The sequence below is a fragment of the Taurulus bubalis genome (assembly GCF_910589615.1).
Source record: "Taurulus bubalis genome assembly, chromosome: 3".
Taxonomy (NCBI): domain Eukaryota; kingdom Metazoa; phylum Chordata; class Actinopteri; order Perciformes; family Cottidae; genus Taurulus; species Taurulus bubalis.
Genome location: NC_136591.1, coordinates 37159836 through 37181466, shown reverse-complemented (window position 1 = coordinate 37181466; position 21631 = coordinate 37159836). Strand labels below are relative to the sequence as shown.

Below are 21631 nucleotides of genomic sequence, written 5' to 3'. Positions count from 1 at the left end.
CCTTCTGGACAGCGGAAGTCGTTTCCTGATTGCTCGTCTCCTCCGAAGAAAAGTGGCTGCATTGTTTTAGTTAATTCTTACAGCAACCGTATCCAACACACACACACACACACACACACACACACACACACACACACACACACACACACACAGTCAGAGGGTTCCTGTCTGACCTCGACAGAACACGGAACAGAAGCTGGCCTTGATTGCCGAGTTGTGGTCGCGAGGCCCAAACGTAATGAGACAAAGATCTCTGGTCAGAGCGGAAAGAATCGACGGAGGAAAGTCTGCCGCATTCGGGGGGGGGTGGAAGAGAGAGGGAGAGAAATCTTTTTTTTTTTTTTTTTTTAAATGGCGCTCAGGGGAAAAACACTTGCCCACTGCAGCAACCAAGAGTTCCATTCCCGGACTGGTTTGAGTTCCAACGACTTGCACTGGTTCAAAATATAGTTTTGAATTGTAGGAGGAGCAAAAAAAAGATGATGGCGTGATGGCGCTATGGCATTATGGCGCAATGGCGGTATGGCGCAATGGCGGTATGGCGCAATGGCGGTATGGCGGTATGGCGGTATGGCGGTATGGCGCAATGGCGTTATGGAGCGATGGTGTTATGGAGCGATGGTGCTATGGCATTATGGCATTATGGCGCAATGGCGGTATGGCGCAATGGCATTATGGCGCAATGGCAGTATGGCGCAATGAAGGTATGGCGTGATGGCTCAATGGCGGTATGGTGCAATGGCGCAATGATGGTATGGCGCAATGGTGGTATGGCGCAATGGCGGTATGGCGTATGGTGCAATGGCGCTATGTAGCGATGGTACAATGGCGCAATGGCGTTATAGAGCGATGGTGCAATGGCAGTATGGTGCAATGGCGTTATGGCGCAATGGCGGTATGGCGCAATGGCGGTATGGCGCAATGGAGCGATGGCGCAATGGCGCTATGGAGCGATGGTGCAATGGCGTTATGGCGCAAAGACATTATGGTGCAATGGGTTTATGGCGCAATGGAGCGATGGCGTTATTGCGGTATGGTGCAATGGCGGTATGGAGCGATGTCGTTATGTAGCGATGTCGTTATGGAGCGATGGCGTTATGGAGCGATGGCGTTATGGCGCGATGGCGTTATGGAGCGATGGTGTTATGGCGCGATGGCGTTATGGAGCGATGGCGTTATGGCGCGATGGCGTTATGGAGCGATGGCATTATGGAGCGATGGCGTCATGGCGTCATGGCGCTTTGTGATGGCGAGGGCCTTCGTGGGCGAGCGTACCTGAGATGAAGGTCTTCAGAGTATTTCAGGCAAGCGTAGATGAACTCTTTGAGCTGGCAGTAGACTTTTGGCACAAACTCGGAGAAGGGAAGCTTCTTGGGGAAGGGAAGCTGAAGGAAAAAAAATAAATAAAATAAGGGATTAAGTGAGATTTCATCGCAATTTTTTTTTTGCTTTACATTTTTGCACACAAGCGACCTCGGACGAGTCCAGACTTCATTTAATGAAAGCTGCATTTTGTGCGTTCATTTGTTCGTTCTGAAGCGTCGCGCTGTACCTTGTCCAGGTCGGGGTCCTGCATGGGGAACATGGAGGTGTAGTGTTTGTACTCCTGCTCCGTGGAGACCGGGATGGGACTGAAGTTGTCCTGGTCCAACACCTGCCTGGAGAGCAGAAGGAAAACAACTAAAATAATAATAATAATAATAATTCAGACTGGGATGACAGCGATGCCATCCACACACACACACACACCCACACAAACACACACTCGCACTCCGTTGGGGGTCATTGTGATGCTCGAGGTTTTTCTTACCCCCCTCCCCTCCTCCACCTCCTCCTCCTCGTTGGCGCTCCAGAGTTCGGACGTTCCAACGTTCCATGGAGAGGCCGTGAACCGGAGAGCGCTCCCTCTCCAACAATACAACACAACATTCCTGTGGCTTCCCCAGTGTGTGTATAAACGTGTGTGTGTGTGTGCGCGCACATGTGTGTGTGTGTGTGAAAGAGAGAGAGTGTGTGTGGGTGTGTTTGTTTGTCCGTTCTCACTTCAAGTCCCACTGGTGTCAATGGACAAAAGCGATGGCGAAACAATGGCTTGTAGGCCCAAACACACACACACACACACACACACACACACACACACACACACACACACACACACACACTTGTAAGGGTACTACCCATTCTGAAGGGTAGAGAATGTTCCGGACATTTGTTTTAAAACACTTCCTCCCTCTGGATGGTCGTAAAACTTCAAAACCAGTAGAGGACGTTTCCCACAAACCACCAGTGGTCCGTGTGCGTGTGTGTGTGTGTGTGTGTGTAGTCCCACAAAGTAGGTGCACCCTCATGACCTTCTGACTGGAAAGGGGAAGGTCATGCAGCTACTGAAAAACAAAACCGATCTCCTAAACACGGAGACACGTTTGGCCCCCCGAGCCGCTGCAGAGGCCGGGGATCGAGCAGCCGGTACCTGAAGGTGACGTTCCATCTCTTGAGCAGGATCTCCCCGTACTGCTCCCTCATCTCCAGCAGCATGTCGAACAGCTGCGACACCGGGAAACCGAACCCCTGCAGGAAGGGGAAGACCAGAGCAGCCGGTCAGCGTGCAAACATGCAAAAAATACATAATTATAACGACAATAAACAAGTAGGACGTTTAAACCGCCTTCAACCAGTCATGAACTCTGCAACGGCTTGTGTTATAACAATAAGTTAGTTTTGACTTTTACCTAAAATGCCAGACTTAAAAGGAATAATTCGCCTCCAAAAAAGAGCAGTAAAAAAGAGTACATCAATAACTCAACTCGTGTTGCCTTGAATTCTTCAAGAAAACGTAGTTTTTCTCTCATAAAAAAAATTGAGAAAGGTTTCAAGGAATTTAAGTAAATGTGTAGAGTGGGCTGTTGATATAGTTTTACTGTTGTTCGACTTCACCACAATTTACTTCAATTCATCAAGACTTTTCTCTGCAAAAGCAACCCAAAAATACAAGTGACAAAAAAGAAAGAAAGCTCAAAATGAAAATATATGACGTACAAATAAAACACTGATGTGTAAAAGGCTTTAATTCTGCATATTAAGGGGATGAAATAACATTATATTGAAGAACTGATCAAGGACTTTTGCACTTAAAATGATATAAAAAATGTAATTTCTCTACAGGGAGAACTACAGGAAGTAGGCCGAAACAACATAAAGGTCTTGAAATAAAACAGTGGGCACACACACACACACACACACACACACACACACACACGGTGGATTCAGCCATTCAGCGGCACCTCATCACTTCAGGTGAATGACTTTGGAGCGTCACCGCTTCCCCTCCTCGTTCTCGCTCACTCATCTAAAGACCGCTTCTCTCGTCCACTGTAACCCACATCCCCTCTATCTCCCCTCCCTCCCTCCATCCTCTCATCCATCACACCTAATCCATCCCGGGTAGTTCATCACGTGGAGAACACGTGGACAAAGCTGACATCAGATGGTAAACTCCTACTTCCCAAAAAAAGAAAAAGAAACGGTCGAATTAAGAAAGAAAGTCTTTTTTTCATGTTTTTTTTTTTTACACCAAAACCTGCTCTGTCAATTTGTCAGTTGTATGATATTTAGGTGCGGTGTACAACACACAGAAAGAACAACAAACATCAAATGGTGCTCACTCCAAGAAAAAAAGTGACCAAAAACCTGCTTTGACCAGGTCTCATGGGCCCCTGGGGTCCAGACAGCTTTTCTGGCTTGCGTAAAGACGCCTGAACGCAAGAACTAAAAGGTACAGGAACACCAGAGTGGAACAAAAAGACGTCGTCATTAACAAACCTGCAGCGTATCGGCGAACAGCACGATGAGGTTCTTCAGGTCCAGCACCAGGTCGGGGTTGTCGCAGTACGACTGAGGAGACAGAGCAGCTGGTTACGCCCACAAAAGGTCTCCGTGATTACCGAGAAGGTGTCCGGCTCGCCGCGGTCCTTACGGAGTGCGTCCTCAGGGCGGCGATGAGCTTGGACATCGCCAACTCCCAAAGCTCCTCTACGAACGCCCGGTTGACCAACCCCTGGGTGGTGTGCAGGACGTGGTCCTCCACCACGAAGAAGCTGGGCGGAGACACAAAGAAACGTCAAAACTACAAGTTGCAGGCAGATATTCTAGAAAGAAACATCCAGAATTATTTCTCTTTTCCCGTGGTTTGTCTTCTCTTTGTCGTGACCGATGAGCATCAATGTGTTTATTATTTACTACTACCTTTTATTCCCATCTGCTCTGTGAGAACAGTGCCATATTCCTGTAATAACCATGTTATTACTGATATGAACGCCAGCCAAAACGGTCAAAAATAGGTTGTTTTTTTTCATAAAAAAGCGAACAAATGTTTTTTTGTTCAATTCAATAACATGTTGTATGACAAGTTTTATTATTATTTCATTTTTATGTAAATAAATAATAAAAAAAGAGAACATTTAAGTTGTTACTGAGAAGAAAGGAAGGTTTGAATTACTGAAAGTCTCAGAACAATGGGAGAGAAACAGAGACATGGAGATGGCATTTTCCAAAACTTCAAATGGGAAAAACAGACCAGTGTGTGTGTGTGTGTGTGTGTGTGTGTGTGCGTGTGTGCGTGTGTGCGTGTGTGTGTGTGTGTCCAGCCCAGGCGGTGTTTATAGAAGCGTCTGCTCCAGTCAGACAGACAGAAGGAATAACAGCAATAAGCCAACCACCATCACACACACTCTATCAACCGTGTGTGTGTGTGCGCAAGATGGAGAGAATTGGATGGAGTGATAGATGAGAGGAACAGTACAAGGAGGGACGGGCTAAGTGAGTGTGGCCAGAGAGGAAGGAGAGATGAAAACATGTCAAATGGTCAGAAGTCAGTCAAACAAAATGAAGTGAGGTGTCGCTGCACCGAATGTTTGCTTCCACTCAAAGTCTCTCTCTCTCTCTCTCTCTCTCTCTCTCTCTCTCTCTCTCTCTCTCTCTCTCTCTCTCTCTCTCTCTCTCCTTGTCTCTCCGTCCGTGGACAGACGGAGAGACAAGGTGGGTGACATGTGACATGTGGACGCGAGGATGGAGAGACTTGAGGATCGGGTGGATGAACGTCTGGAGAGAAGGAGTCGGGGAAAGGTGGACGAGTAACGGAAGGAAGGAAGGATGGAAGGAAGGATGGATGGATGGAAGGAAGGATGATAAATGGACGGCTGGACAGAAGGGACCGAGGTCCATAAATCATGTGGAACTACAGCTCCTATATTTGGAGGCTTTTGGGATGCAAACAGGAAGTACAGCCTTGAGCCGAGTTTATTTGAGCCCATATTTGTTGACATGTTCTTCTTTTCAATCAGAGCTATTAAAAGCATGACGAATTATCCATGAGCAGCTATTGTTTGCCACTGCATGACTTTGATCCTGAAGAAAACGTAAAGCGTGATGATTCTCAGGCAGGTTCTGGAGTTGTATGTTTGGAGCCTCTTTTTGCTCTTTATGGACGTTTCTTCGCAGAGATAATGAGATCCTCGGGACACGCAACAACTGACGTTATGGGCCGTTATCGTATATTATTATTATATATTATTATATATTATTGAGGACAGAAAGTCCTCTTTACTAGAGGATGTTGTTTAGTTTTGTACGTGCAGAACAAAACGCTGCAACCGGACAGGAAGAGAGAAAAATCACTCGGAGCAACGGACTAAAACATTGTTTTAATAATTAGTTTCTTCTTCTTTTGGGGTCGAATCTTTAAAAAAAAGGGAATTATACATTTGATGTCTGACTTTGTCTCCGTTAAAATAATCCTCAATGAAGGAAACATATGGTTCTATTTCCTCTTGTCTGTATTAAAATGATAAAAACATGGAGACTCTACTGAGGAAGAGGTCACTTAAAGATGGAGCGACTTACCCCACGATCTGATTGAAGTACCGCCGGTATCCCTCCAGAGTCTCATGCTAGAAATGTACAAGAACACAAAATAACACACAGAGGGAGGAGAACCATTCATATGTTAGCATGAACAAAAGGTATTAAATTTACATCAGAAAACACCAAAAAAAAAAAGGTTTTATCAATTAAGAGCATAAAACCTTCCGTTTACGATGACAGTAGTTAACAGAAGTTATAGATTAAGGAGTGTGTGTGTAGGGAGGGGAGGGCAGGTGTAGTTAGGAGTGTGTGGGCATAGCGGTGCACACACACACACACACAGTGGCGGTGCAGGTCGTACCATGTTAGAGTGCGGCTGCAGCACGAGGCGAGCCTGTTTCCTCCTCTGCTTTCTGTAGTAGTTCTCAAACACATCACGCAAACCCTAAAACACAAATTACAGGTGAGGACGGAGGGTGAAGGGCGGGAACGAGGTCTGAGGGTCTGAGGAAGCAAACGGCTCACCAGCACAGCAGAAGTAGACATTTATTAAACAATAACCAGGAGCAGTTAAAGAAAAACATCTGGAAATTATCAATTCAGAGGATTCGTGAGGTTTCTGTCCCATTTTTGGTTATTCATGTATTTATTTTGCAATGTTGATTGACAAACTGACTGTTAATCATTTATACTTTACACACTCATTTATACTCAATACTTTAACAGATATAAAAAATAAAAAAACACAAAACTGCAGTATTCTGAAATAGTTTTTTGCCATCTTTCCTCCGTTTCAACTACTTGAAGAAATAATAAATCATAGAATGTGATTAAAAAAGTTAGGATTTCACTTTTTTGTACATTTTAAAATTGTATTTTAAAGAGTAGAACCAGTTAATAACCTTGAACATGAAAATATGTGTGTATCAGAATATTGTTAATAATTGAATATTATGTCCTATTTCCCATTTTTGGACTTTAAATAAAAGGAAAACACCTTTTTTCCCTGACTGAATATAACCAATGAATATTCTGAAATTTGAAATGAAAAAGGAAATAAATAAATAGTTTAGAAGATCCCCACATTCCATCATTCAGGTTATGGTTTTAGTGTTTTAACACATATATGAAATCATCTTGTTTCTACATAAAGACTCAATAAATCCTCTGATGTTGTTCATGACCTTGTATGACCTTGAAGAATGTACCCGTGTGTGTGTGTGTGTGTGTGTGTGTGTGTGTGTGTGTGTGTCAAAGTGTCTTTGATGAGCGGCCAAAACCTCAAAAGCAACAAACCTAAAAGCAACAGAATCAGCTTCCTGAACTCGTCCGCCTCGTATCTCCTCCTTCCATTACACAGAAGCTCTCTCTCTCTTATCTCGCCCTCTGCTGCGTGGGAGGAACGTGGCCCATCTGGGACCCGGACCCGGACCAGGACATAGACCAGGACCCGGACCAGGACCCAGAGTCCTCGGTGAGCTCAGAGATAAGAGGCAGATAACGCGCTCCCTCTGCTGACCGCCGGGCTCTGGAAGTCACATGACGTGTGGCGTCACCGAGATAGGAGGTCGCAAGATACGCAAATAAAAAAAGAAACTTAATTTAACAAGCACATCGTTGTGTTTAACCAACTCCCCCAAAACACTGCCTCAGCGCCAATGAACCAAGGTTAGTTAGAGGTCAAACGTGATGTTGACCTTTTGGACATTTTATCCTATTGTGACATTCGTGTGATGATTTGTCATAAGTACAGCATATATTTATGAGTTAAGGCCCCAAAAAAACTGTTTTGTGAGGTCACAATGGCCTTTGACCTCCAAAATCGAATACGTTTGTGTTAAATTTGGAGAGTTTCCCTCCTGGTGATCACACAAATGGGTTTGAACAACATTCAGAAGGATGTAAGCGTGAACTACTCCCACTCTACTTTCATTTAAAAAGGGTATTACGTCTACTGCTGCACATTTAAAGAAGAATGGTCAAAACTGAAGCAGCAGAAGCCAAGAGGACATCATTTTTTACACCAATCTCCTAAAAACATGGAATACTACATTTCCCATAATGCAACAATATGTTATTTGGTTTGACACTTCAGGGCCACGGAGGACATTATGGGACATAGTTCTCACAGGCTATGTTCAGTAAATAAACCTTTTATTTAAACCTATCATTAAAGATGCGTTAAAGCGTTCCTCGTCTGTGCTCATCGGGAAATTAAACTTTAACTGTATTGATGTTTCTGTGTGAAAGCTACGCATTAAACCTAAAACAATGGCTATTCAAAGACGTTATGCGGGTACAAATGTTGAATAATAAAACTGAAGATCCAGAGAAGCAGCTTTAAGTTCTTTAAACTGACCCTCGGCCGAACAATGTCCATTGAAAACTAATCACAAAGTTACAAACAAAGCAATAAAGTGGATGGAAGAAATATAAATTTGGCAAGTTGTAGTTCAGAACCACGTTCAGTTTGAGGCCGAGAGGCGACACATACTGCATTCTGCAATTCCCAGACTGACCCTCGGCCGAACAATGAGTTCAACGGGCGAGCGGCAACACGCGGCCCTGAACCCCTCGCCGCTCTGCGTGGCGAGGAGCTGATGCCTGTTTAAAAACAGGCATCAACAGAACTGGTGGAAAAAGAAAGAGAAAAAGACAGAACAAAGGCAGAAAAAGCTAAGAAAATAAAGAGACAGAAAATGAAGAAAAGAAAGACAGACAATACAGAAAAAAGAAAGACAGAAAAGAAAGAAAAAAGAAAGAAATACAATAAAGAAAAAAGAAAGACAGAAAAGAAAAAAGAAAGACAGACAGAAAATAAAGAAAGAATAGACCGAAAATGAAAAAAAATAAAGACAGAAAATAAAGAAAAAAGAGACAGAAATTAAAGAAAAAAGAAAGACAGAAAATAAAGAAAGAATAGACAGAAAATAAAGAAAAAATAGACAGAAAATAAAGCAAAAAGAGACAGAAAATTAAGAAAAAAGAAAGACAGAAAATAAAGAAAGAATAGACAGAAAATAAAGAAAAAATAGACAGAAAATAAAGCAAAAAGAGACAGAAAATTAAGAAAAAAGAAAGACAGAAAATAAAGAAAGAATAGACAGAAAATAAAAAAGAGACAGAAAATAAATAAAAAAGAAAGACAGAAAATAAAGAAAGAATAGACAGAAAATAAAAAAGAGACAAAGAAGAAGAAAAAAAAAGACAGAAAATAAAGAAAGAGACTGAAAGAAGAAAAAGACACAGAAAGGCAGAAAGAAAGAAAACAGAATAAAAAGGTGTAAAGTGCTACATATGTAACGCCCAGTGAGTTCCAGCTCTACTGCAACTCAGAGTCTCTCTCTCTCTCACTCCCTCTCTCTCTCTCTCCCTCTCTCTCTCTCTCTCTCTCTCTCCCTCTCTCCCCCTCTCCCTCCCTCCCTCCCTCCAGTGTGTTGGACTTCAGTCCCGTGTTTACACTGATCACATCTCTGTCCACAACTCTGCAGCACGTGTGTGTGTGTGTGTGTGTGTGTGTGTGTGTGTGTGTGTGTGTGTGTGTGTGTGTGTGTGTGTGTGTGTGTGTGCCTAAGAGAGTAACAAAGCAGTATTGTTCAGGGGGCTCTGACGTCTGGAAAAAAGCGTGGACTTTAAAAACATGGAAACAAGGAGGAGAGACGGAGGCCGAGAGAGAAGAAAGGATGGAGACGGAAAATTAAAAATAAAATAAAAACACGATGTGGAGAAAGTGGCGGTCTTGATTGCAAACAGGGTTCCGCATCCAGGTTTACTAGAAAAATAAATGAAACCGCTACATGTGCCTGTGCGAGTACAAGTCGTTCTCATTCAACAACCCAACTGAGTGTGTGTGTGTGTGTGTGTGTGTGTGTGTGTGTGTGTAGGATTTTCCAGTCGATCCTCTCGCACAGTACGAGCAAACTCTCTCTTTTCTAATAGTAAATCCACGTCTCTGCCCAATGACCCACAACTCAAACTCACCACTTTAAAGACAGCTCGTGTGTGTGTGTGTGTGTGTGTGAGTGTGTGTGTGTGTGAGCGAGGGAGGCTGACCTCCGAGGTGAAGAGGTCAGACCTTTCAACACCTTGCCGAGACTAAACACACTTCTTTCCCTTCTCCATCTCTCGTCCTTTACTCTCGCTTTCCTTATCCATGTTTCTCTCCCCCTCTCTCCCCCTCTCTCCCCCCCCTCTCTCCCCCTCTCTCTCCTGTAGTCACCCCTCGCTCTAATCTCCCTCCCTGTGTTGTGTTTTCACCCTTGTCTTCCTGTTTTTGCCCTCTCTAACCTCCTCGTGACCCTCCCTGCTTCCTTTCCTCCCCTCTCTCCTCGCTGCCTTATCGCTCGGTAGCCGATTCCCTCTCTCCTCTCCTCCCTCCTTCCTGTAAACGTTTCTCTGAGTTACACCTCCTCCCTCCTCCCTCGTTCATCTTTCACATTCTAAATACAGAAAGGCGTTAAACGATAAAGGGATGGATCAGATGTTTAGATCTCAGCTTGGGCCAGCACATAAATACAAATAAAAATAGAGATATACATATTACGTCTTATTTCAAAATCGATTCAATTCGTATAGATTTTAAAGTTCCTTCATTAATGAATAATGCACCCGGCCTCATTAATGCTGATAGTTTAGGAACCAGATTTGGTGACGCTGCTTTTAAACGCTATGCTCCGAGCTGTTGGAAAAGGCACTGAAAATATTCATGTTTTTTTTTTTTTTTTCAGTCTGGCTTCTCATGGATTGTTGTATATGTTTATGGGTTGTTTTATTATTGCTTATTTGTATTATGAGTGGCTTGAAAACATCCCACGATCAGGTAAGAGTTTTTCACTGTCCATGACATCATCTGTTCTCACCCCTTTAAACTTTCCTTCCCTCTCCTCCTCCTCCTCTATCATTTAACCTCGCTCACCCAATCGCTCTCCTCCTCCTCCTCTCGCCCCCTTCACCCTTTCTCTAACCTCACTCGCACTCTTTTTTTGTTTGCTCCCTCCCTTCATCGCTCTTCTCTCTTACTCGTTCATTTTCTCCTTCCTGTCAAAGTTCATGCACTTCCTGTCCCCCTGCCAGACGCACACACACACACACACACACACACACACACACACACACACACACAGAACAGTAACAGTCAACCCTCACACACACACACACACCAAATGTGCAGCTAACCCAGCCGTGGCCCACTCAACACCTCCACTCATGTCGCTTTCACTTTAACTGAGATGAGACACACACACACACACACACACACACACACACACACACACACAGTTGGAGTGAAGCCAGGCTCTTAAGGCATCAACATACCTCTCGCTAACCTAAAAAAGGAGTTGCCATTTTTAGTCCCCTTACCTTTAAAGTAATTAAGATACTATTCAGCTTAATAATAAAAATGTGGTGTGTGTGTGTGTGTGTGTCTGTGTTCTACATGCTCTGCAGTATAATTTCGGCCCCTGAAGACTTCTCAGATTTCCCTTTTGTGTTTGCACGGCTTCATCCGTTTATTTTATTGTGTTTGTGTGTCGTAGACAAGCAAAAACAAGAAGGCTAAGAATGGACAATGAGCTCATTCTTTCTGGAAGCATTTCCCAAACTGAATAAATGGCGCACATGAAAACACACTCCGCCGGGCTGGACAGAGAAATGAGGCGTTCGCAGTTCAGCACCGCGGACAGCGCCGAGTCGTCTTTGTTCCTCTCGTCAGAATCCGTCCATCAAGGCGGAGGCGACCGAATGAATCCATGAGACGACAACGTGACGACGAGCGTTAGAGGCAGAGGTTACAAGCGGTTCACAACAGGAAGTCAATCGGGGTTAGAGCTCACCGCCATCACGCCGGGCTGCAAACTGGAGGGTGGGATAAAACGGGAGCAGGTGATGAAAGAGAGAGAGGAGGGACGGTAACTCACCAGCACAGTGTAGATGTGCAGACAGCAGTAAACTGGAGAGAAATCCACCAGGTCCTGAGCTCCCGGGACCTGAGGAGAGAAACACACTCTCCTTAAATACAGCAACTTGTTGTTGCTTTTTCCTTTGGTATTTACATGTCGCGCAAATAAAGCTGCAATTGAAACGAGAGCAAAGCAGTGACCACGGAGGAAGAGTCCATGTTGTTTCATACCATTCCTCAAATGTCTGTTCTTCTCTTCCAAAACACAGGACCGTAATCACATGGGGATTGATGGGTTTTTATGGGAGAGAGAGAGAGAGAGAGAGAGAGAGAGAGAGAGAGGACAAGGGTGAAAACAAGAGAGAGAGAGAGGAAGAGAGGGAGAGAGAAAGGATAAGGAAAGAGAGAAGACAAGGGTGAAAAGAAGAAAGAGAGGGAGAGAGAAAGAGGGAGAGAAAGCGAGAAAGGATAAGGAAAGAGAGAAGACAAGGGTGAAAAGAAGGGAGAGAGGGAGAGAGGAAGAGAGAGAGAGAAAGGATAAGGAAAGAGAGAAGACAAGGGTGAAAAGAAGGGAGAGAGGGAGAGAGGAAGAGAGAGAGAGAAAGGATAAGGAAAGAGAGAAGACAAGGGTGAAAAGAAGAAAGAGAGGGAGAGAGAAAGAGGGAGAGAAAGGATAAGGAAAGAGAGAAGACAAGGGTGAAAAGAAGAGAGAGAGGATAAGGAAAGAGAGAAGACAAGGGTGAAAAGAAGAAAGAGAGGGAGAGAGGAAGAGAGAGGGAGAGAGAGAGAGAGAGAAAGGTTTAGGAAAGAGAGAAGACAAGGGTGAAAACAAGAAAGAGAGAGGGAGAGAGAGAGAGAGAAAGGATAAGGAAAGAGAGAAGACAAGGGTGAAAAGAAGAAAGAGAGAGGAAGAGAGAGAGAGGGAGAGAGAGAGAGAGAAGGGATAAGGAAAGAGAGAAGACAAGGGTGAAAAGAAGAAAGAGAGGGAGAGAGGAAGAGAGAGAGAAAGGATAAGGAAAGAGAGAAGACAAGGGTGAAAAGAAGAAAGAGAGGGAGAGAGAGAGAGAGAGAAAGGATAAGGAAAGAGAGAAGACAAGGGTGAAAAGAAGAAAGAGAGAGGAAGAGAGAGAGGGAGAGAGATAGAGAAAGGATAAGGAAAGAGAGAAGACAAGGGTGAAAAGAAGAAAGAGAGGGAGAGAGAGAGAGAGAGAAAGGATAAGGAAAGAGAGAAGACAAGGGTGAAAAGAAGAAAGAGAGGGAGAGAGAGAGATAGAGAAAGGATAAGGAAAGAGAGAAGACAAGGGTGAAAAGAAGAAAGAGAGGGAGAGAGGAAGAGAGAGAGAAAGGATAAGGAAAGAGAGAAGACAAGGGTGAAAAGAAGAAAGAGAGGATAAGGAAAGAGTGAAGGCCGAGAGACGAAGAAGGGAAAGAAGTGTTTAGTGAGGTGTAAAGATAGAGAGCTTTCTTTCATCTTCACGTTTAACTGTAACAGAATTGAAGGATGTATTTATCCAAAGCCTTCCTCTAACGTATGATGTCATTCTGTGTACTTCTCTTATCAAAACGCAGGAGTCTGTTTTTCGGGTTTGGTTCCTGAAGCTGCAGAAACACAAAGAGGTAGCGCATTCTGCTTCACTTCATCATCTGGTCCGTGTCACCAGCTCTTCTTCTCTCTCCGTCACTCTATCCGTCACACATTCCTCTCCTCCCTCCTCCCTTCTCCCTCCTCTCCTCCCTCCTCCCTTCTCCCTCCTTTCCTCCCTCCTCCCTCCCTGCCCACATCCTCCCAGAGAACAACACGGTGGCAGTTTACCCGTTTTAACACAAAAGCAACAAAATAAAGGATGTGCCCTCTTGCCCTCTGGAAAGTTTGCCTTCTGTAAAAATCACACACAATGACAGCTTTGATGTGACACCACACACACACACACACACACACACACACACAGAAAATATGTCTGGCATCAGTAACAGAAAGAGTCACACGAGCAGAGGTACAACAGAAAGTGAAGAAGAGACGATGGAGACACTTAAACATGTAGAAAAGGGGAAGAGGAAAGGAAAGGAGGCAAGAAAGTGAATGAATACGGAAAGAACAGAAGGAAGAAGAAGAAAAGAGGCAAAAGGAAGGGAAGGAGGAAACTAGAATTAGGGATGGAGACGAATATTTGAGTATTTGGACATTCCTTCATTGGGGAGGTTTTCAGTTTAACATTCTGGATTTGGATATTTGTCGTATTTTTACAAACAATTTTTGTACAACACTAAAGAATAACGATAGATAGAGTATTAAAAATGCAAAGTATATACAGTGTATATAAGTATATATAAAGTATATAAAAGTATATACAGAGTATATAACGTATATATAAAGTATATACAGTATATACAGTGAAATAGAAGTATATACAGTGTATATAAGTATATATATGTATATATAAAGTAAATACAGTGCATATAAAGTATATATAAAGTATATACAATGAAGTAGAAATATATACAGTGTATATCAAGTATATATAAGTATATACAGTGTATATAACGTGTATATAAAGTGTATATACAGTATATATAAAGTATATACAATGAAGTAGAAGTATGTACAGTGTATATAACGTGTATATAAAGTGTATATAAAGTATATATAAAGTATATACAATGAAGTAGAAATATATACAGTGTATATAAAGTATATATAAAGTATATACAATGAAATATATACAGTGTATATAAAGTGTGTATATAAAGTAAATACAGTGAAATAGAAGTATATACAGTGTATATAAAGTATAGTGTATATAACGTGTGTATATAAGTACATATAAAGTAAATACAGTGAAATAGAAGTGTGTACAGTGTATATAACGTGTGTATATAAGTATATATAAAGTAAATACAGTGAAATAGAAGTGTGTACAGTGTATATAACGTGTGTATATAAGTATATATAAAGTGAATACAGTGAACTAGAAGTGTGTACAGTGTATATAACGTGTGTATATAAGTATATATAAAGTGAATACAGTGAACTAGAAGTGTGTACAGTGTATATAACGTGTGTATATAAGTATATATAAAGTGAATACAGTGAACTAGAAGTGTGTACAGTGTATATAACGTGTGTATATAAGTATATATAAAGTGAATACAGTGAACTAGAAGTGTGTACAGTGTATATAACGTGTGTATATAAGTATATATAAAGTGAATACAGTGAACTAGAGTGTGTAGAGGGACTAACTAAACGACTACAGCGGTGCTGGGGTTATTGATGGTTCAGTTGGAGGAGGATCTGGAGGTGATTTATTGGCGGAGCGTTCTCCGGTGGAACCCACGCTGAGACGCACCGTCCTCCAAAACGGCAGCGCGTGAGGGGAACCGTGACTGTGAGGGGCGCGTCTTCACTCAGAGGAGCCATAAAAAATGTTAAAAAAAGGACAAGAAAGGAAGAACAAAGGCAGCAAAATAAAAGTAGGATGCAGAGACACAGGGGGCCGACTGTAAATGAAGGGAAGGGGAATGCCGGCGGTTGGCATCGCCGCGGCCATCGGCGCCACCGCGGCCGTGACCTCCGGCGACCGCGGGGTCGGGCCTTTGTTCCAGCCAAGGTCTTCCCGCGAAGAAGGTTGAGTCAAGTTTACAGGACGTAAATAAGCCGAGGGGGACGACGGGGACCCGGCAGCAGAATGGCAGCGCGGGGGTGACAAGTTCAGCGCTATTCTCCTCGCGCCTCATTGTGCGTCGCTTTCCTCGAGGACAACAAAGCGCCGAGGATCCCGAGAGGGGCGACGCGCAGAGGTCAGTGCCCAAGGGCTTCGTGCCCGCAGACGCTGGTCTGTAAACATGTTGCTCAAGGGCTTCAGCATCCTGTGTGTGTGTGTGTGTGTGTGTGTGTGTGTGTGTGTAAGATCGGTTGATATCGTGGTTTGTAATCTTTGTGGCTCGACATGTCACCTCCTCAAGTTTCACTCAAATATCCTCAACAGTGTGAGAGTGAGAGTGTGTGTGTGTGGATATGTACACACATACATACATACATACATACATAAAGTATATATATATATATATATATATATATATATATATACACACTTTAAGTACTTTAACTGGTGCAATATAAATGCATTTTTATTCTGTCTGTATATATATATAATACTGCTATTGTGGATGTTTTACTGTTTTTTATATTACTTGTTTTTTTATTTTATTGTACTATGTGTCTCTTGCTGCTTTAACCTGCAATTTCCCCACTGCGGGGCTAATAAAGGATTATCTTATCTTATCTTAAGATGTTATCTTTTAGTCCGTTTGGCCGGGCAAAAGTCAGAGTGAAGGATTTTTACTTAGTCTTTAAAGTGGCCTAAATTAAAAATATATATAATTGGCAGGCAGTGAGAAAGAGCTTTGACTCGCCACTGATCCACTGTGAACATTAATTAACCGTGACTTCATTTAGGATGTACTGTATATGTTCTGTGTAGCCCAGATGTCAGCTGCTTCATGGGCTTCTATAGATGGAATATTCACTGGGACGTCCTCCACCCCAAATATCCCAAACCCCGCCTGAGGCGCTGGGCCCACGCTGATGACATCCGACTGCTGTTGGAAAGGAAAGGAGAGGAGAGGAGAGGAGATAGGGGACAGGAAAGCTAGGGCGAGGAAGGTTACATAAAAGAGAAAAATGGAGACGCAACAATATATATATATATATATATATATATATATATATATATATATATATATATATATATATATATATATCCTTCTTTACGGTCTCAGCCTGAGAGGACCGAGGCAGAAGGACATGTTTAAATACTTTCAAGTGTTTGTGTGCGAGTGGTTCTCACGTCATCATCCTCCTCTTCATCCTCCACATCCAGAATGCCAGAGTCCTGTTCCGAGTCTGGACTGCCGCCCGGCCCGCCGCTGTCCGGCCCCCCCCGCCGCCGCCATCGCCGCCGCCTCCTTCCTGCTGCGTCGGCCAATCAGGCCCCTCGGCTGCGAGGAGCTGTCCAACGAGCGCTGCAGCTGGGCCTGAAGAGAAAAATAAACAGTCAAATTCAAAGATGCTGTCGCTTCTCCTTCGGTTATTCCATACATTTCCCAGAACACCTTTCAAACGCCAAAGAGGAGGAAAGGGGCGCTAGTTGCGTTTAGCTTTTTGGCGCCACTTCAGAGCAGTGGACGCCCCTTTGAGTCTGACACCAAAACCAGATGTTTACCGAGAGCAATTACACCCGTCTGCCACCAAACAGACGAGTGCTACAAATGGCACTTTACAGGAGGGAGAAAGAACAACCAAAGGCACTCAGATCTGTTCACATTTAGGGAAAAGCTTAGAAGTTGCCGCTCCTCGTCCTATAAAAAATACACTTTAAAAAGTGACTTAAGAATACAGCGGAGGGGAAAATGACGAGGCAGGAAGGGAAGGACAGGAAGGATGAAGAGTCAATGAATCCGAAAGACAAAAGCACATAAAATTAGCGCTGAGGACTTTGAAAGGCGAGACAGGGTCAGCCTCCGTGTTTGAGTTATGCTTTAAAATCTAAAAGAGTGAAGAGTACGTGTGAAGGGCGAAAAAAGGAAAGAAAAGGCCAAAATTGGGACAGTAGATTTTAAATATATGACCATTTTTAAATAAGTAAATATGTATTATTATGTAGGAACATTTAAGTAATGCAGCAATGATCCTATTGGTGAAGTTTCCCCCAAAAAAGGGGTGTGGCAAAGAAAAAATGAAATGGAAATGCTCCAATATGTCGCAGAAAAATTGGATATCTCATGCACACCCTCACTGTTTGGGGGGAAACAAGGCATCATGGGAAATGATACACTTAGTGGGATGAGGAATACTAATAATAATAATAAGCAAACAGGATGTTTTGGGCGCTTGTGTCCTTCACACACTCGGGCACCACTAGATTTCTGTGGGAAACCCGAAGCTAAGTGCGTCTTTCCCTCCACGCCCAGATCCGCCACATGGTCTCCGGGAAATATCGACGTGAATTCTGCTTCCTGTGCGCGGCCTCGCCGCCACGTAGGCTGCCGTGGGCGCCGGCATCTGTCGATTTAAGACGTCAGGAGGCTTCGATTTGGGCCTTTAATGACAGCGTTAATGAGGAAAACGGGTGTTTGTAGGTGGGGTGGATGTGCACTAAACAATGCCATCTTTGATCTAATGCCCACACACACACAACCAATGAGTCATATCAGACAGAAAGTAGAAATAGAATCAGTGGAAAGTCTCATTTCTCAAGATAGAAGGTCCGGGGGTGAGTGAGTGCAGACACACACACAGGAATGTGCCAAACTGTGGCCTTTCTTTTGAAGGAAATCCAAATACGTCGTTTCACCGATTGTTCCAAAGTCGACCAAAGAAGGTCTTGAAAAACGGCGACGGACCGATCGACAAAGACAAACCGGCGCGGACCTCAAAAACCACAAAGTGAAGAGTCTGGTTTTGTTTCGTGTCGTTTCCCTCTCCGTGTGGCGCTGCTTTCCAATCCCTTTAAAAGGTTTTCTTTCTCCCCTGACATAGCTGGACCTCCAAAGACGGCGACCCATGAAAGGCGGGTACGCGGCGCTGCCGACGCAGACGGACGTCAGCGCCTGCGTCAGAGAATTCCACTCGGGCGCCCCCCCCCGAATTTTGGGCTTTTCAGCATTCGTCAACAGGTGGGACGGGAGAGTCCTGAGGAATCCTCCGGTTCCCCCCGAACAGATGCCCCTTTTTAACCCCCCCGTCTTTTGTCGCTGTTCCTCTTCGGGGGGGGGGCGGCACTCGAAGCCTCGAGTGCGGGAATGTGCGTCATCTCGTGCGCGCAAAGGGGGATAAACAAGTGCAGGACGAAGAGGAGGAGGAGGAAGAGGAGGAGGGGGCGGCATGTTGAAGTGAGAACAAGCTGCTGGGGTTGAGGACCAGAATCCAAAAAGCCACAGCGTAATCCATTTAGAGCTAAATGACTCTAAATGCTCCCCAAATGACCCGATATATTACGCCGACTGACTTCAAGGCGTTTTGCGAGAACCCCGCCGCGAAAATTGACAAAAGTTGCAAGCGTTAGGAGTAGAAGTGTCCGTGATCGATCTGCTGACAGGTGGTTTCAGCCGGCTGCTTGTTGTGGGGATGACGGAGCGGCGTCACGCAGCGACAGCATGGAGGCCCTGATTTTGGTGAAATGGATAAATGTACATAGCGTTTCTTTCAAAAAAAATAAACTATTGCCAGCTGGGAAGTTGTTTTCCAAAACAGAGTGCCTCCAAAAAGTACTTTGGGCAGCTGCTGTCCTGAGGGAACACGCAACAATTATTGAGGACATTCGAGTATCGTTAGCGGTTGGGAATTCTTCGTCATATTTGACAGATATCGTGTTTTCTTTCGGCTCGCGCGGACGACTTGCGTTCATATCAAATACTCTTTGCTGCAAAAGAAGTTTTCAAAGATCGATTTCTGCAGGATATTTTTAACCCACTCGTCACTATTAGTCCAAGCAACGTCAGTGACGGGATCACTTTTTGGCAGGCGGAAATAATGGTGTGTGATGGCAGTGAGCTGTGGAGCGTTATTCGGCAGGTAACACACACACACACACACACACACACACACACACACACACAGTGTGTGCACAGTGACTGACACAGCGACCCATAACCGTCCGTTTCGGTTTTCCCTTCGACGGTCGACCCGGCGCGTGCCCTCCGCCACCCTCGCTGCACGCACACGCACACGTGTGTGTTCAGTAACTAGATACAGGTAATCAATCTTCTTCCACTTCACAGGCCAACAATCTGTTTCCCATTAGTGTGTGTGTGTGTGTCTTTGTGTGTGTGTGTGTGTGTGTGTGTGTGTAACTACCGAATGCACAGCAGAAGCTCTGAACACGTCTTTTGCTGAAAGTGAATTGAAGAAGTGGATGGAAAGATGAGGAGATGGAAAGAGAGGAAGAGCGAGAAAGACGGACATCTTGAGAGAGAGAAGAGGAAATGTGACATGACAGAGAGAGAGACTTTATATTCATATTATGCTGTCTTCATAGGCCTCCTTTGACAAAAAGATTGAGCACAGATCCCCGTTCCAGTTCGTGAAAACATAATAAACACAGCGCACACTTCGATTGATATTGATATTTTTAGGTGTCTAAAACATGTCCGCAGCAGGATAAGTTGCTCATTCAGCTCCACCAATATTTATTATTGGATTAATCCAACGCGACGTCATTAAAACTAAAAAATATTGTGTTATTCTATAACGTGAGGCCACGAAACACCGAGATGCAAAGATCTCTCGTTTCTCATTTCCACTTCCTCCATTCCCCAACTTGTTCTGCTCCTCTTCTTCACCTCCCACTCCCTCTCTTTCTCATCCTCTTCTTTAACAGATCTTGCCTCTTTCACTTCTCCTCCATCCTCCTTTCCTTCTCCTCTCTTTACATCGTCCTTTCTCTCTCCCCTTCCTTGTTGTCCTCTTCCTCCTCCATCTCTTCCCTCCTTTCTCCCCCTCTTGGCTTCCTTCTCCTCCACCCATCTTGCACCCTCTCTCCTCTCCCTCCTCCTCTTCTACGGGCATGTGGCAGCAGACAATAGCTCCATTGTAAGCGCTGTTCTCTCCTCCGTCTCCTCCCTCCATCTCCTCCTCTTCCTCCCCCTCCAGATCTATTTATTTTCACATCCTCGGTCGAGGGAGCTGCAACGACGGCCGGGTACAGAGAGTTAGGGCTAATTTGGAACAGAGCACACCAGAGAGACACGCTGTCTGAGAGAGACAGAGATGGAGGGAGAGAAAGAAGAAGAAACAAGGGACAAAGGAAGGGGAGAAGAAGAAAGTCTAATTTGTTCCCCCACACACACATAAACATACTTACTTCTGATTGAGTGCGAGCGCTCCGAGCCAAACCTGGGATACTACGACATAATCCCAGTATCAGTGTCAGGCCGGCCGGACCGCTGGGGTTTCCGTAATCTCCCTGCTAATTAGCGGTTAGAGGAGTTAGCGGTGAGCTTCCTCAGCGACTGCAAGTGGATTCTCTGCGCCTGTGACTCCCAAAGCGAGGCCCCGGGACCCCCCACCCAAGGGCCACCGGAGGGTCAGCGAAGGGTCCGGGGTGGGGACTACTTGTTTATGACTTTATGATTACGGTTTCTTCCTTAGAGTTTAAACAAATGCATTAACCAACAGATGGGCGACGAATTACAAAAGGAAAAACTAACATGAAAGGGCTTTTAAGAACATCTTCAAGTTTCAGGTAGAGAGATCCGTTTGTTGCTGGTCAACCAGAGGCAGCAACGCTTTGGGTAAAGAGTGAGAAATGATCCTCTAGTGACACCTAGTGGACAGAATTACACTCTTCTTCAGGTCCCATGTCCGTTATTGTAGTTTTTAAATGGGTCAAATTGTGTGGGCTGTTAATACTGTCTAATGCCAACAGATCACTGTATTATTAAGTTGATATTAATGATGACTTCCCTACATAATCATGCATTATATCCCCTATGAAGCAAAAAAATGACAGCATCCTTTGTACAGAACCCGACGCATGCCCAGCAGAAAAGCACACATTTATACTTTCAAACACTTTTAAATGGCTGCGTGTAAAGAGGAATATTAGCGGTAAACTTTTTTTTGTTTTCGGAATAAGGGGCACAATCAGGAATATTTTGAGCATGTAATTGTAGTCACTGATGGAGCGGCCATGAAAGGTGCTGGTCTAAGGAGGACATGGGGACGGGAGAAGTAGTTAAATGTTGGAGGCAAAGAAGAAGAAGAAGAAGAAGAAGATAAATGTTGGAGGTAAAGAAGAAGAAGAAGAAGAAGAAGAAGAAGAAGATAAATGTTGGAGGTAAAGAAGAAGAAGAAGAAGAAGAAGAAGAAGAAGAAGA

The 21631-nt window shown here is 44.1% G+C and overlaps 1 protein-coding gene across 1 annotated transcript in view; it reads right to left on the bottom strand.

The window, feature by feature from the left end:
• exoc6b (exocyst complex component 6B) overlaps window positions 1-21631 on the bottom strand; it is a gene marked incomplete at its 5' end in the record, with an annotated part of 76605 nt that overhangs the window by 42892 nt on the left and 12082 nt on the right. The window contains 10 exon segments of the mRNA XM_079215298.1: window positions 1276-1385; window positions 1553-1658; window positions 2471-2568; window positions 3820-3891; window positions 3974-4094; window positions 5899-5945; window positions 6221-6304; window positions 11775-11843; window positions 16603-16693; window positions 16695-16789. Of these exon segments, the coding sequence (XP_079071424.1) occupies window positions 1276-1385; window positions 1553-1658; window positions 2471-2568; window positions 3820-3891; window positions 3974-4094; window positions 5899-5945; window positions 6221-6304; window positions 11775-11843; window positions 16603-16693; window positions 16695-16789 (893 nt within the window).